Source organism: Pelophylax lessonae (genome assembly GCF_965119305.1).
Source record: "Pelophylax lessonae genome assembly, contig: HAP1_SCAFFOLD_237, whole genome shotgun sequence".
Lineage (NCBI taxonomy): Eukaryota > Metazoa > Chordata > Amphibia > Anura > Ranidae > Pelophylax > Pelophylax lessonae.
Genome location: NW_028120096.1, coordinates 80,352 through 97,783, shown reverse-complemented (window position 1 = coordinate 97,783; position 17,432 = coordinate 80,352). Strand labels below are relative to the sequence as shown.

General features: G+C 47.3%; 1 protein-coding gene across 1 annotated transcript in view; it reads left to right on the top strand.

Moving 5' to 3' along the window:
* Positions 1-11,094, top strand: part of LOC309548626 (kinesin-like protein KIFC3) — a 49,386-nt gene extending 38,292 nt beyond the window's left edge. The window contains exons 18-20 of the mRNA XM_082276546.1: positions 9,544-9,773; positions 10,383-10,668; positions 11,058-11,094. Coding sequence (XP_082132672.1) covers positions 9,544-9,773; positions 10,383-10,511 — 359 coding nt within the window. The 3' untranslated portion in view covers positions 10,512-10,668; positions 11,058-11,094. The remainder of the gene's footprint in view (positions 1-9,543; positions 9,774-10,382; positions 10,669-11,057) is intronic.
* Positions 11,095-17,432: the final 6,338 nt, after the last annotated feature.

Below are 17,432 nucleotides of genomic sequence, written 5' to 3'. Positions count from 1 at the left end.
ATTCTAGCAATCTGAAAAGTCAAACCATTCATCTTCATATATTTCCTGAGAGATATTGCTGACAAATATTACCGCCCATCTGAAGGCATCCAAACCATTCTCTCAGCGTCCCCCAAGTATCTGTACCTCACTCCCAGTGACCGTGAACACCATCACAGCTGAGTCTGGGGACAAGTACTTGTAACGCTCCTGCGTTTTTGTAGTAGGCTGGATTTGCAGCTGCAGAATCTCCACTCAGTAGTCATGTAGAGATGTGTTGAAATACCAGATCCAACTCTCCAGACTCATCACTGTGGGCCTGTCAGCTTCAACATACAGATATATATACACACTCAATAAGATGTTCCTGGAGTGATAGGATGTATATGATAGTATGAAGATGATGTGCTGAAGGGACAGGTGTGAACAGTGACAGAGATGGCAAGCACTTGATAGAAATGTTCAGGAGAGTATTAGATGGTATTAGGTAGAATGCAGATAGGTTAGTAATCGAGTATGGTAACAGGTGGTAAGGACAGCAGATGACAAATACATGATAGACTAACCCAGTGCAAGGATAGATGGTAGTAGACTCAAGAGCTAGCAATCTATGTAACAGTGCAAATGATAGAATTAGTATGCATAGATAGTAACAGTCCTTAATGTGCAGAGGTAGATAGTGTAAGTAAGGTTATGGAGGATTCCCCTGTGGGGTACTTATCACTAGAAAGGTTAGTAGTAGAAGGGTTCAGTAGTGAGGGAGTGATCCAGTAGCGAGATACAGGGATCAGTAGCGAGGTTCCGGTCTGTTCCAAGTAAAAGAGAATAGCTGGAGGTTTCCGGCAGCAAGACAAGCTTTAAGCATGTGGACACACAGGCAGGTTGAACGAACAACGTGAGAGAGAACGCCGGCGGTTGAAATAGCCGCTCAGAGCGGCGCTCGGCGATGACGTCATCCGTCTTAAAGGTGTATGCGTACCACCTAATTAGAAAGGTGGGACGCATATTAAAAGAAAATGGAAAATAAGGGTACCAGAATCTTACAGTACCCCCCCCTTAAGGCCGGCTCCGGAAGGCCTATAGCACTGGTTTCTCCGGGTATTTCGAGTGAAACCTTCGTATAAGCCTAGGTGCGTGAACATCAGAGGTATCCAACCAGGTGTCGTCTTGGGGTCCATAGTTCTTCCATCTTATGAGATACTGGAGTCTTCCTCTGTGGATAAGAGAATCCAAAATCTCCTTAATCTCATATTCTTCTCCGCCTTCAACTTGTACTGGAGGTGGAGGCAAGATGGTAGGCCTTATTCCTTGGTTAGGAACATGGGGTTTCAGTAGCGACACATGGAAGATGGGATGGATCTTGAGATCTGCTGGTAAGGTGAGCTGTACTGCAGCTTTTCCAATAAGTTTCTTAATTGGGAAGGGTCCCAGAAATAAAGGTCCAAGCTTTTTGCTAGGGATCTTTAATCTTAAATTTCTTGTCGATAGCCAAACGAGGTCCCCAATAGCATACTGAGGAGAAGGTCTTCTACGTAGGTCGTAGTACCTTTTTTGTTGGCTATGGGCGTGTGTGATGGTGGTATTAAGTAAACCCAGAGAGTCCTTTATTTGGGTAAGATAGTCTGAGGCTACTGGGTTACTTGATGGTAGGATGCGTGGTGGAAGAAGTGTGGGATGAAACCCATAGTTCAAGTAGAACGGACTTTGCTTAGTAGTACTGTGGGTTGCGTTGTTATAAGCAAATTCCGCCAGAGGGTGAAGGTCCACCCAATCATCCTGTAGGTATGATGTGTAGCAACGCAGATATTGTTCTATACACTGGTTGACTCTTTCAGTCTGTCCGTTGGTCTGAGGGTGGTAGGGAGAAGTGAGCTTTCGCTCAATCCGTAATATTTGACAAAGAGCTTGCCAAAATTTAGAGATGAACTGTGAACCACGGTCGGATAAAAGAGTCTTTGGAATTCCGTGTAACTTGAACACATGTTTCATCAGTAGTTCCGCTGTTTGTTTAGATGAAGGTAGTCTACGGATAGCGATGAAATGTGCCATCTTTGTCAGGTGGTCCACTGACACTAGAATGGTATTAAATCCTTTAGAAGGTGGTAGTTCTACTATAAAATCTAAGGACACAACTTCCCATGGAACCTGGGGTATTGGTAGACTGCAGAGTAGACCAGATGGTTTTGTAGTGTCAATTTTGGACCTTGCACAGATGTCACATGAAGATACAAATTTTTGTACAGACGTCTTCATATCAGGCCACCAAAACTGCCTGGTAAGCAAATTAAGGGTTTTCGTCATACCCATATGTCCTGCCATGGGCACATCATGTGATAACTCCAAGATCTTGGTGCGCATAGTAGGGGGTATGTAGAGTTTGTCGTTGTAATAGAGGAAGCCTTCTGCATCAGTAGTTAGTTGTGGTGGAGGTGAATCCAATCCTATACTGTGCAAAATCTCTTCCTTCAGGGAACGAACAACACCAATAATACGATCATAGGGTATTATAGGAATAGAAGGGATTTCAGCGCAGTTATCTTCGGTTAATCGTGATAGCACATCCGCTTTTTTATTTTTGTCTGCAGGTGTGTAGGTCACTAAGAAGTTGAATCTTAGGAAGAATAATGACCATCGTACCTGCCGGTGGGAGAGAGTTTTGTGAGTCTGGAGGTATTGAAGGTTTTTATGATCTGTATATATGAGTATTGGTAACCGGGTACCTTCAAGTAGATGTCGCCAATTCTCCAGTGCCAGTTTTATGGCAAGCAACTCCTTTTCACCCACTGAGTAATTCACCTCTGGGCTGCTTAGTGATTTAGAGAAGAAAGCAACTGGGTGGAGTGGTGAAGTATTTGTTGGTCGTTGGGAGAGAACTGCTCCTACTGCCATATTTGACGCATCTACCTCCAGGATGTATTGGAGGGATGGGTCTGGATGGCGTAGTATTGGAACAGAAGTAAAGCTTGATTTTAACAAGCAGAAAGCTCGATTTGCTTCTTCTGACCATTTGAATGGTTTCTTTATACTTGTCAGTTGTGTGAGAGGTCTCACAATAGCAGAGAAGTTCTTGATGAACTTCCTATAGAAGTTTGAAAATCCAAGGAATCGCTGTAATGCCTTACGAGTTGTTGGTATAGGCCAGTCCAGAATACAGGATATCTTACTCATATCCATCTTAATTCCGGTTTTGGATATGATGTATCCTAGGAATAATATTTCTTCTTTATGAAATAGGCATTTTTTTAATTTCACGTATAGATTGTGTGCGAGTAATCTGGATAACACAAGTCTTACATGTTTTATATGTTCAGAGAGAGATCGAGAATAGATAAGTATATCGTCCAGATATACTACAACACAGACATCAAGTAAGTCTCTAAAGATGTAGTTTATGAACCTTTGGAAAGCTGCGGGAGCGTTACACAACCCGAATGGCATCACAAGATATTCGAATAATCCGTATCTGGTTCTGAATGCTGTTTTCCACTCATCTCCGTCGCGGATTTGGATTAGGTTGTATGTCCCTTTCAGGTCTAATTTAGAGAAGTAAGTAGCCCCACGCACTTGTTCAATGAGTTCAGGGATGAGCGGTAAAGGATAGCGATCCTTTATCGTAATGGTATTTAATTGCCTATAATCGATAATAGGCCTAAGACTTGAATCCTTATTGCGGACAAAGAAAAGTCCTGCAGCTGTGGAAGAAGTAGAGGGTCTGATGAACCCTTTTGTCAAATTCTCATCCAAGTATTCCTTGAGATGAGAAAGTTCATCCTGTGAAAGGGGATAAACATGACCGAAAGGCAATTTGCTGTTAGGGAGTAGATCGATAGTGCAATCATAATCCCTATGGGGAGGCAACACTTGAGCATTTTTTTCGAGGAACACTTCGGACAGATCCTGATAGCATAGTGGTGCAATCTCATCTGACACCACAGACAGAATCTTCCCATAAGATGGGAGGTTACACGTAATCTCACAATAGTGAGAAGGGAAAGACAAAGTCCGTCTTTTCCAATCTATGATTGGTTGATGTGTGTGTAACCAGGGGAGTCCCAAAATAATAGAAAAATGGGGTGAAGATAGTATATGAAAAGTGGTGGTCTCCATATGAGACTCGTTAGCAGTGACAAGGAGTGCTTGTGTCTGATTGGTGATTGGACCAGAAGATAGCGGAATACCGTTAATGAAACTAACAGAAACAGGTTTAGGTTTTGAAATAATAGGTATTTTATTTAAGGTAACAAAACGTGTATCAATATAGTTTCCACAAGATCCTGTGTCGATCATAGCCTTGGTGGTAATCCTAGTCTGGTCCCAATGTCAAATGACCAAAGAGATAGGGGTTAGAAAAGGAAGTCGTTAATCCTCCTAGCAAGACATGTGAACACTCACCCTCTTTTTTGCGGACAAGGGGACAGACGCTCATCAAATGATCCGGGGATGCGCAGTACATGCAGAGGTTTCTGGATCTTCTTCTGGCTCGTTCAGTAGTTGATAAAGGTGGGCGTATGGTTCCTACCTCCATGGGAGTAGGGTCAACGGCCGCAATCCGAGAAGGACTAGACAATGGCATTCCCATTTTCTCAGCCTTTCACGCAGTCACCTGTCGATGTTGATACTGAGTTGTATTAAGGCATCCAAGGTGCCAGGTAAATCCGCTCGGGCGAGCTCGTCTTTAACAGCTTCTGATAACCCGAGTCTGAATTGAGTTCGCAGAGATGTGTCATTCCACCCTGAATCAAGGGTCCATCTTTTGAACTCAGCTACAAAGTCTTCTACAGGTCTCCTTCCTTGTTTTAAAGCCCTCAATTGAATATCAGCAGTACTCTGCCTGTTGGGGTCGTCATATAAACTAGCGAGTTCCGCTAGGAATAAAGGATAGGAGTTGAGAAGAGGATCATCTTTCTCAAAGAGAGAGTCTGCCCAGGCCCGTGGATCACCCGTTAAATATGAGATAGTGGTACAGACTTTAGTTTGATCAGTAGGGTATGTACGAGGTTTTAACAAAAAAAGCAATTGACATGCGTTTTTGAATTCACGAAATTTTTTCCGATCACCTGTAAACACTAGAGGAGGGTTTATTTTAGGTTCAGGGGGTTGAGCAGCAGTAAGCCGTGAAAGACGGGTTACCTGCTGTGTCAGAGTCTGATTTTCTTCTTTTACTTCAGTAAGAGCAAGTATTAATGTATTTACTTGTTGTGTTAATTGTGTCACTTGAGTGGGTAATTCTGCTGAATACATTTTTTAGGTTTGTTCAATCTGTAACGCTCCTGCGTTTTTGTAGTAGGCTGGATTTGCAGCTGCAGAATCTCCACTCAGTAGTCATGTAGAGATGTGTTGAATAACCAGATCCAACTCTCCAGGACTCATCACTGTGGGCCTGTCAGCTTCAGCATACAGATATACACACACTCAATAAGATGTTCCTGGAGTGATAGAATGTATATGTTAGTATGAAGGTGATGTGCTGAAGGGACAGGCGTGAACAGTGACAGAGATGGCAAGCACTTGATAGAAATGTTCAGGAGAGTATTAGATGGTAATAGGTAGAATGCAGATAGGTTAGTAATCGAGTATGGTAACAGGTGGTAAGGACAGCAGATGACAAATACAGGATAGACTAACCCAGTGCAAGGATAGATGGTAGTAGACTCAAGAGCTAGCAATCTATGTAACAGTGCAGATGATAGAATTAGTATGCATAGATAGTAACAGTCCTTAATGTGCAGAGGTAGATAGTGTAAGTAAGGTTATGGAGGATTCCCCTGTGGGGTACTTATCACTAGTAAGGTTAGTAGTAGAAGGATATGATACCTAGGGGTCTCCTTTCTTCTTTCTGAGGAATCACGCAGACCCACCAGGAAGTCAGAGGGGACAGCGGAACCCAGATATACGGTACCCTCCTGCAACTGATATCAGGTCATATAGCAGGGTGCGACACCTAGCGGTCACGCAGGTTGTTGCAACCCGAATTCATCACATTAATTCATTTATCCTATTCATCTTACACCTATTAATTTCAGTATACATTTTTTTCGTTTGCTCACAGCAGCTTTTACTTCTTTTCTCTTCACTAAACACCATCACCTTTGGTTCATAGTGAGGATAGATATATGTTTCACCTGGTCTTTTTTTAAATAAAATTCACTAATTTATTTCAGCCTTGTGTCTCTCCTTTCTTTGCACTAGCACTTATGCACTTTATCACCAATAATTTAAGATACAAGGCATTTATATAATCTATTTTTATTGATTTTTACACAATATTTTTATACAGCATTTTATAAGATTGCACTTTAAAATTTATTTATCTATTTATTCACGGCACACATTAAGTGGTATCACCATTCACGCTAAGCAAATATAATATTGCTATTTCTTGAAAAACGGTAGCGCCGTTCACAACCCCACTTGCACTATTTTAGTAGTAGAAGGGTCCAGTAGCGAGATACAGGGATCAGTAGCGAGGTTCCGGTCTGTTCCAAGTAAAAGAGAATAGCTGGAGGTTCCGGCAGCAAGACAAGCTTGTAAGCATGTGGACACACAGGCAGGTTGAACGAACAACGTGAGAGAGAACGCCGGCGGTTGAAATAGCCGCTCTGCGGCGCTCGGCGATGACGTCATCCGTCTTAAAGGTGTATGCGTACCACCTAATTAGAAAGGTGGGACGCATATTAAAAGAAAATGGAAAATAAGGGTACCAGAGGTACCAGAATCTTACAGTACTACAGGTATGTATTACACCTCACCGAGTCTGGGGACAAGTACTACAGGTATGTATTACACCTCACCGAGTCTGGGGACAAGTACTACAGGTATGTATTACACCTCACCGAGTCTGGGGACAAGTACTACAGGTATGTATTACACCTCACCGAGTCTGGGGACAAGCACTACAGGTATGTATTACACCTCACCGAGTCTGGGGACAAGTACTACAGGTATGTATTACACCTCACCGAGTCTGGGGACAAGTACTACAGGTATGTATTACACCTCACCGAGTCTGGGGACAAGTACTACAGGTATGTATTACACCTCACCGAGTCTGGGGACAAGTACTACAGGTATGTATTACACCTCACCGAGTCTGGGGACAAGTACTACAGGTATGTATTACACCTCACCGAGTCTGGGGACAGGTACTACAGGTATGTATTACACCTCACCGAGTCCGGGGACAAGTACTACAGGTATGTATTACACCTCACCGAGTCTGGGGACAAGTACTACAGGTATGTATTACACCTCACCGAGTCTGGGGACAGGTACTACAGGTATGTATTACACCTCACTGAGTCTGGGGACAAGTACTACAGGTATGTATTACACCTCACCGAGTCTGGGGACAAGTACTACAGGCAGAGGCGTAACTAGAACCTTCAGGGCCCTGATGCAAGTAACCATGAAGGGCCCCCCAGACCCCTGGCCGGGGCCCTTACCTTCAAGCCCAGGGCTCTTCCCACTAATCCTGGGGCTCTTTACACTCGTTGCATGGCCTTTTATTACGGTCCCGCAGCAGGATTCTTTCACAAGTTCTGCAGTGGGCCCCCTTCCTGCAATCTTGTGGGCCCACTTCCTGCAATCTTGGGGCCTCCCCACAGTGGTGCAATGCCAGGGTCCGGTCGCAAGTGTGACCTTTGCGATCCTGGAAGTTCACCCACTGGTTTGCTACCGGGCCCCCTGGAGCATGGGGCCCTGTAGCGATTGCAACCCCTGCAACCCCTGTAGTTACGCCCCTGACTACAGGTATGTATTACACCTCACCGAGTCTGGGGACAAGTACTACAGGTATGTATTACACCTCACTGAGTCTGGGGACAAGTACTACAGGTATGTATTACACCTCACTGAGTCTGGGGACAAGTACTACAGGTATGTATTACACCTCACTGAGTCTGGGGACAAGTACTACAGGTATGTATTACACCTCACCGAGTCTGGGGACAAGTATGTAATACTCCTCACTGATTCCAGGAACACAATACTCCTTACCAAGTCTGGGGCCAGGTTCTATAGGTATGCAATACTCCTCACTAAGTCTGGGGACAGGTATGTAATACTCGTTACCAAGTCTGGAGACAGGAGCTACAGGTGCATAATATAACACTGATTAAGGGACAGGTACTACAGGATCATAATACTCTTCCCCAAGATTATGGACAGGTACTACAGGTGTGTAAAGCTCCTCACCAAGTCTGTAGACAGGTACTACAGGATCATAATACCCCTCACCAAGTCTGTGGACAGGTACTACAGGATCATAATACCCCTCACCAAGTCTGTGGACAGGTACTACATGTGTGTAATACCTCTCACCAAGTCTGTGGACAGGTACTACAGGTGCGTAATGCCCCTCACCAAGTCTGCAGACAGGTACTACGGGATCATAATACCCCTCACCAAGACTGTAGACAGGTACTACAGGATCATAATACCCCTCACCAAGTCTGTAGACAGGTACTACAGGATCATAATACCCCTCACCAAGTCTGTAGACAGGTACTACAGGATCATAATACCCCTCACCAAGTCTGTAGACAGGTACTACAGGATCATAATACCCCTCACCAAGTCTGTGGACAGGTACTACATGTGTGTAATACCTCTCACCAAGTCTGTGGACAGGTACTACAGGTGCGTAATGCCCCTCACCAAGTCTGCAGACAGGTACTACGGGATCATAATACCCCTCACCAAGACTGTAGACAGGTACTACAGGTGTGTAATACCCCTCACCAAGTCTGTAGACAGGTACTACAGGTGTGTAATACCCCTCACCAAGTCTGTGGACAGGTACTACAGGTGTGTAATACCCCTCACCAAGTCTGTGGACAGGTACTACAGGTGTGTAATACCCCTCACCAAGTCTGTGGACAGGTACTACAGGTGTGTAATACCCCTCACCAAGTCTGTGGACAGGTACTACGGGATCATAATACCCCTCACCAAGACTGTAGACAGGTACTACAGGTGTGTAATACCCCTCACCAAGACTGTAGACAGGTACTACAGGATCATAATACCCCTCACCAAGTCTGTGGACAGGTACTACAGGATCATAATACCCCTCACCAAGTCTGTGGACAGGTACTACAGGATCATAATACCCCTCACCAAGTCTGCAGACAGGTACTACGGGATCATAATACCCTTCTTTAAGTCTGTGGACAGGTACTACAGGATCATAATACTCCTCACCAAGTCTGTGGACAGGTACTACAGGATCATAATACTCCTCACCAAGTCTGTGGACAGGTACTACAGGTGCATAATACTCCTCACCAAGTCTGTGGACAGGTATTACGGGTGTGTAATACCCCTCACCAAGTCTGTGGACACGTACTACAGGTGTGTAATACCCCTCACCAAGTCCGTAGACAGGTACTACAGGTGTGTAACGCACATTACTGTAGGATCAGCTGATACTGAGGTTGGGGACCACACTCCAGGGACCTAATATCTGTCACGTAGAAGGTTATTCAGTATGTTTGTCCTCCTTGTACCAGCAGTAGTATGAAGTATTTCCATACTGGGCACATGAGCTCTGTCCTTCCTCCTCAGGAAAGCTGAACTTGGTGGACCTGGCCGGCTCAGAGCGGGTGTGCAAGTCAGGGGCAGAGGGCGAGCGGCTGAAGGAAGCCCAGAACATAAATAAATCCCTGCTGGCCCTGGGTGAGGTGATTCAGGCCCTGAGAGCCAAACAGCCCCACATCCCGTTCCGCAATTCCAAACTCACCTACCTGCTGCAAGACTCTCTGGGCAAAGGGAACAAGACTGTCATGATGGTCCAGGTTGGCACCACTGGGGGCAAGACTGCTGCATGCTGGGAGAAATTACTATTGCATGCTGGATTTGATATATACCAGATACTAATGCATGCTGGGAGTCTGTATACTGTGTAGCATGGTGTTTGCATGCGGGAAAATACAATGGTCAGTGTTGGGTGGAGGAGTTGTACAGGATACAGAGATAATAGTGTTGGATATACAGTTCTCCTGGTGTACAATGTGGCCCCTACTGGCTCCTGGTGTACAATGTGGCCCCTCCTGGGAGTGGCCATAGAAGTCTGACCCCCATCAGACCATGACTGCGGAGGAATAAGGGGGCTGCCATTGGAAACCTTCCCTTCTGGAAATGCTGATCCTCTGACTTCAGTATGTACTCAATTGCTTGATCCAGGTCAATGACTTGACTATAGAGGATAAGCAGCATGACAGCCAGGCAACCAGCATTTCCAGGAAGTTCAGCGGTGAGCCTGGCAGCCTGGCTCAGGTGTAGTGGTCAGCCAGGAGATTCCTGAGTCATGGGGAAAGGTTTATGTACACACACCTGACTTCCTGTACAGCAGCTCCACCTCTTCCAGGACAGGAGATGGCTTCTCATTGTGTGTCTCTTGTCAGGTGTCCCCCCTGGAGGAGAATATCGGGGAGACCGTCTGCTCTCTGAACTTTGCCCAGCGGGTCTGTAAAGTGGAATTGGGCCCCGCCTCCCGCAAGATCGACACCGCCACTGTCAAGGCAGAGATATGACTGGAGGAGGTCCAGTGCATGAATGGGGGGGAACCCCAAACCCCGAGCTTGGCGCAGCTCGCATGAGACCAAAGCTTACCAAACTGGCAAGGCATGCACCCCCACCCCCCTCTACACGCAGGAATCGGGGGGCCCAAAATGTTATACCGTCCAAAGTGTCCCCCCCAGAGAACGTCAGGCCCTCCCCGTCCAGATATGACACTATATATACTGTATACACATCTACATACAGGATATGGGGGACACACACAGAAGCTGGGGGCCAGAAATGTCATATTGTCCAAGGTGCCCCCCTGGAGAACCTCAGCCCCCCCCCTCCAGATACTACACTATATATACTGTATACACATCTACATACAGGATATGGGGGACACACACAGAAGCTGGGGGCCAGAAATGTCATACTGTCCAAGGTGCCCCCCTGGAGAACCTCAGCCCCCCCCCTCCAGATACTACACTATATATACTGTATACACATCTACATACAGGATATGGGGGGGGGGACACACACAGAAGCTGGGGGCCAGAAATGTCATACTGTCCAAGGTGCCCCCCTGGAGAACGTCAGCCCCCCCGTCCAGATATGACACTATATATACTGTATACACATCTACATACAGGATATGGGGGACACACACAGAAGCTGGGGGCCAGAAATGTCATATTGTCCAAGGTGCCCCCCTGGAGAACCTCAGCCCCCCCTCCAGATACTACACTATATATACTGTGTACACATCTACATACAGGATATGGGGGACACACACACAAGCTGGGGGCCAGAAATGTCATACTGTCCAAGGTGCCCCCCTGGAGAACATCAGCCCCCCCTCCAGATATGACACTATATATACTGTGTACACATCTAAATACAGGATATGGGGGACACACACAGATGCTGGGGGCCACAAATGTCATACTGCCCAAGGTGCCCCCCAGGAGAATGTCAGCCCCCCCATCCAGATATGACACTATATATACTGTATACACATCTACATACAGGATATGGGGGGGGGCACACACAGAAGCTGGGGGCCAGAAAAGCCATACTGTGCAAGGTGCCCCCCTGGAGAACGTCAGCCCCCCCTCCAGATATGACACTATATATACTGTATACACATCTACATATAGGATATGGGGGACACACACACAAGCTGGGGGCCAGAAATGTCATACTGTCCAAGGTGCCCCCCTGGAGAACATCAGCCCCCCCTCCAGATATGACACTATATATACCGTATACACATCTACATACAGGATATGGGGGACACACACAGAAGCTGGGGGCCAGAAATGTCATACTGTCCAAGGTGCCCCCCTGGAGAACGTCAGCCCCCCGTTCAGATACTACACTATATATATACTGTATACAAATCTATATACATGACATATGGAAGAGGGGGGGCACACACATCTACATACATGACATATGGAAGAGGGGGGGGGCACACATCTACATACATGACATATGGAAGAGGGGGGGGGGCACACATCTACATACATGACATATGGAAGAGGGGGGGGCACACATACAGATTTCTATACAGGATGGAGGATCTGCCAGAGCCCCTCCCCCTATACCCAGAGATTGCCCAATACGGCTCCATGTAATAAACTGAGTGTGGAAAGCGGTAACCCGTAGCAACAGAGCTGTGATTGGATGATGTCACACCGCACATGCCGGGAATCTGGTGCTAAAGTATCATTATTGGTGCTGCAAGCATGCAATACTTAACCCTGGAGCTGCCAGACTGTTATCACTGTATATTCACCATGTGGGACGTCTGAGCGCAGAATATCGCAGACATAAGCTGTAGCTCTGCGGCTCTTTGGACTTGTGGATTCAGTAGAAGTTTCCATGGTCTACAATGGTCGCTGGGCTGTACCGATGACCTCATACGTCACACGTGGATTGTATTCTTCATCTGATGGTGTGTAGTAGTCGTTGCTTTCAGATATAATTGTAATTTCCTATTAAAAGTGAAATAAAAAGAGAAGGTTCTGTGGTTCTGTGGCCAATAAAGGTGATTGTAGGCATCCTGCGGTGTCTTCTCATAGGCAGGTCTGAATGGAGGACAGGTTCACTTTAAAAATGTTGTCATACACAGCAGGATGAATGTTCCTCCAATTATAGCAGATTTCTGCATCCGGGGGCATCACTGCATCCCGCTAACATACACGAGGGACTGCCGGGGTATACATCATCCGGGGGCAGCATTGCATCCCGCTAACATACATGAGGGACTGCCGGGGAATACATCATCCATGGGCAGCACTGCATCCCGCGAACATACACGAGGGACTGCCGGGGAATACATCATCCGGGGGCAGCACTGCATCCCGCTAACATACACGAGGGACTGCCGGGGTATACATCATCCGGGGGCAGCATTGCATCCCGCTAACATACGCGAGGGACTGCCGGGGAATACATCATCCATGGGCAGCACTGCATCCCGCGAACATACACGAGGGACTGCCGGGGAATACATCATCCATGGGCAGCACTGCATCCCGCGAACATACACGAGGGACTGCCGGGGAATACATCATCCGGGGGCAGCACTGCATCCCGCTAACATACACGAGGGACTGCCGGGGTATACATCATCCGGGGGCAGCATTGCATCCCGCTAACATACGCGAGGGACTGCCGGGGAATACATCATCCATGGGCAGCACTGCATCCCGCGAACATACACGAGGGACTGCCGGGGTATACATCATCCATGGGCAGCATTGCATCCCGCTAACATACACGAGGGACTGCCAGGTATACATCATCCGGGGGCAGCACTGCATCCCGCTAACATACACGAGGGACTGCCGGGGTATACATCATCCGGGGGCAGCATTGCATCCCGCGACCATACACGAGGGACTGCCGGGGAATACATCATCCATGGGCAGCACTGCATCCCGCTAACATACACGAGGGACTGCCGGGGAATACATCATCCGGGGGCAGCATTGCATCCTGCGAACATACACGAGGGACTGCCGGGGTATATATCATCCATGGGCAGCACTGCATCCCGCTAACATATACGAGGGACTGCCGGGGAATACATCATACGGGGGCAGCATTGCATCCCGCTAACATACACGAGGGACTGCCGGGGTATACATCATCCATGGGCAGCACTGCATCCCGCTAACATACACGAGGGACTGCCGGGGAATACATCATTCGGGGGCAGCACTGCATCCCACTAACATACACGAGGGACTGCCGGGGAAAATATCATCCGGGGGCAGCATTGCATCCCGCTAACATACACGAGGGCCTGCCGGGGAATACATCATCCGGGGGCAACATTGCATCCCGCTGACATACACGAGGGACTGCCGGGGTATACATCATCCGGGGGCAGCACTGCATCCCGCTAACATACACGAGGAACTGCCGGGGTATACATCTTCCGGGGGCAGCACTGCATCCCGCTAACATACACGAGGGCCTGCCGGGGAATACATCATCCGGGGGCAGCACTGCTAAACCTAGGTCTTGGCTGATCGCAGCCCTCAGAATTCTGTCCTGTCCAGGGAACGATCCACAGCTAGTTGGGAAATAAAAAGGGGAACACAGGTGGGGAATCGGTACATCCCAACCAATAAGATTTCATCTAAGTTAAACCAAGTATCTGACTGGTCTCCATCTTTGTTGTTATCTTCCTCTAATCCAGTTTTTTTTCACAGAGCAGCCCCGCTAGAAATGTCCTCCTTCCCAGGTGGAAAGCAAACTCCATCTTCCTGGCCATATTCCATGTTCCACCCTAAATATTCTATGTATGGAATATGGGTGTAAGATAAAGTCAGAGTCTGCTCCGCCTGCACAGCCCCATCATTCATTAAAGGGAAGTCATCTGTTGGGTCTTAAAGGACACGTGCACCCCACTGTTATGAGGGTCTCCTGGTTAAGGTAGGACACTGCCAGTCCACATTGGGGGTCTCCTGGTTAAGGTAGGACACTGCCAGTCCACATTGGGGGTCTCCTGGTTGAGGTAGGACACTGCCAGTCCACATTGGGGGTCTCCTGGATAAGGCAGGACACTGCCAGTCCACATTGGGGGTCTCCTGGTTAAGGTAGGACACTGCCAGTCCACATTGGGGGTCTCCTGGTTGAGGTAGGACACTGCCAGTCCACATTGGGGGTCTCCTGGTTAAGGCAGGACACTGCCAGTCCACATTGGAGGCAGAACGCTTGTTTCTTTTGCAAAGTCCTCTGTGAATGGGTGCAGGGCTAACAGGCACGCCCCTTTCCAGGGTGTTTCCAATCTCTTTATGTTTAATCTTTTTTTTTTGGTTTTGTAATCTCAAATAATGATATAGAAAAAAACGATAACACGTCAGTAAAATATAAAGGGAGGAGAGGAGCCGGGTGGTGTCATTGCTCCCACCTGTGGGGAATGCATAGTAAGAATACACGTGTCAGGAATAAACAGGCCACATACACTCGAAATAGGAAAACATCCCTCGCTACCATAATACAGATACAATCAAACAAGTAACAAAGACATGGATCTAGTATATATATATATATATTTATACATACGATATCTCACAAAAGTAAGTACACCCCTCCCATTCTATCTTTTCATGTGACAACACTGAAGAAATGACATTTTGCTACAATGTAAAGTAGCGAGTGTACAGCTACTGGGCTCCAGGCTGTCCCTCTTATTTTCTCAGGGCATGCTGGGGCTGTAGTTTTTCTTTAATTGATTAAAATAGAGCCATAGTCTTCCCGGACTACATGTCCCATGGTGCACTTGTCCTGGCTCTTTATTGGTCCCTGGCTTCAGCCAATGGGGAGGCAAGAGGAATCAGAGTGGGCGGTGATCCCTGCAAGTGCCGCTCTGTCCCTGTCCCGTGCTGCTTGACAGAGAAAGGGGGGCAAGCGGGGGAAATAAACTGACAGCCCGCACTCACTTCTTTCCTTGTAGCAGTGGCGGCGGCTCCCGCGTGCCATAAGTTCGCCATCACTGGCCTAGGCCATCTTTATGTAGAGCAACAATTCTATTTTTTCAGATCCTCAGAGAGTTCTTTGCCATGAGGTGATCTTCCAGTGACCAGTATGAGAGAGTGAGAGCGATAACACCAAATTTAACACACCTCCCCCATTCACACCTGAGACCTTGTAACACTAACGAGTCACAGGACACCGGGGGAGGGAAAATGGATAATTGGGCCCAATTTGGAGATTGTCACTTAGGGGTGTACTGACTTTTGTTGCCAGCGGTTTAGACATTAATGGCTGTGTGTTGAGTTACTTTGAGGGGGCAGTAAATTTACACTGTTATACAAGCTGTCCACTCACTACTTTACATTGTAGCAAAGTCTCATTTCTTCAGTGTTGTCACATGAAAAGATAGAATATAATGGGAGGGGTGTACTTACTTTTGTGAGATACTGTATATATAGTAGGAGGGAGATCTGAAACCTATAGCCATGTATTGGGGGTGTGGTGGTAACACATATAATCCTATAGAAAGAGCACCTCTGAAACTAAGACAGATCAGCAAAAAAAAGGGGGGGGGGGATTGATAAAAAATATATATATATATTATGAGGAGGGGTAAGAGAGGTCATTTTCCAATCTCTTTAGAGGAAAAGTTGAAGGGGCGGGTTCACTGGAAAAGCCTTCACTTAGAGGCTCTAAAAGGGCCCCAGACTGGGAAGAGCTCTGGTAAACAACAGGCTGATCCTCGGGATTCTGAGTGGTGCACACCACATCAGTCCAAACCAAAACAACCTTAATGTGTGAGTTACAGCAAACGGCCGCTCAGAGGCAAACTCCTTAGAACAAGACCGGAGCGACTCGGAATCACACAGTAGCCGCCGAGATCTTGGTCAGGTCAGATATGGAATCTATAGGGAAAGGATGGGAGCAAATCTATGGCCTCTGCAGTCACAGGCAGCAAATATTGGGGGATCTGAGCCAAAAAGTCCGTCATGATTATAGTAAAAACCTCAGCCGAGAGGGAGGAGCTGGCCACACCCAATGGAGCTAAAGATGGGATGGACTCAGTGTGGAGGGCAACAGGAGGCTGGGCTGCAGATATCAGCTGGATGAAGAACTGAAGTCCTCAGAGTGCAAGTTGGAGGCACCCCGTACAGCAAGGCTGACCCCCTCCCCTCCACCATGTCTGACCCCCGAACCTCCCACCCACCAGGTCTGGAAACTAACATGCCGAAACCACGCAGTGGTAAGACTCGGGGTACAAAGAAAGGCCTCAGGTACTCCTAACACCCAGACAGCTGGTGGCAAATGAAGGTTGGATGGCTGGAGGTAACAACGGTCACTACAGGCGGGCAACAGGAACAGATTGTAGATTGAGATTCCTCATGGCTCTTTGCAAAGATGGAGCAGCAACACGATGCTTCCCTAACACTGTATGGTGGGAAACCGCGCAGAGCGCACTACACTCCACCCTATGTATGATGTCCGCGCTCAGTCCCATACCGATAACCTCTTCCATGTCCAAAGACATAGCCATCAAGGGTGACCCGACTCGTTTACGAGGTAGCCCCCTGTGCTCAGCCCAGCCGGCCCACAGAGGAAGTCTTCACAGACGAGGTAAGCCCTGACACTGTGCAGTTGATTTACTAAAGGCAAATAGACTGTGCAATTTGCAAGGGCATTAGCTCCAGAGCTTAATAAATGAGGGTAGCTCTGCTGACTTACATCATCCAACCATGTACTAAGCTCTGGAACGTCATCCAACCATGTACTAAGCTCTGGAACATCATCCAACCATTTACTAAGCTCTGGAACATCATCCAACCATGTACTAAGCTCTGGAACGTCATCCAACCATGTACTAAGCTCTGGAACATCATCCAACCATGTACTAAGCTCTGGAACGTCATCCAACCATGTACTAAGCTCTGGAACGCCATCCAACCATGTACTAAGCTCTG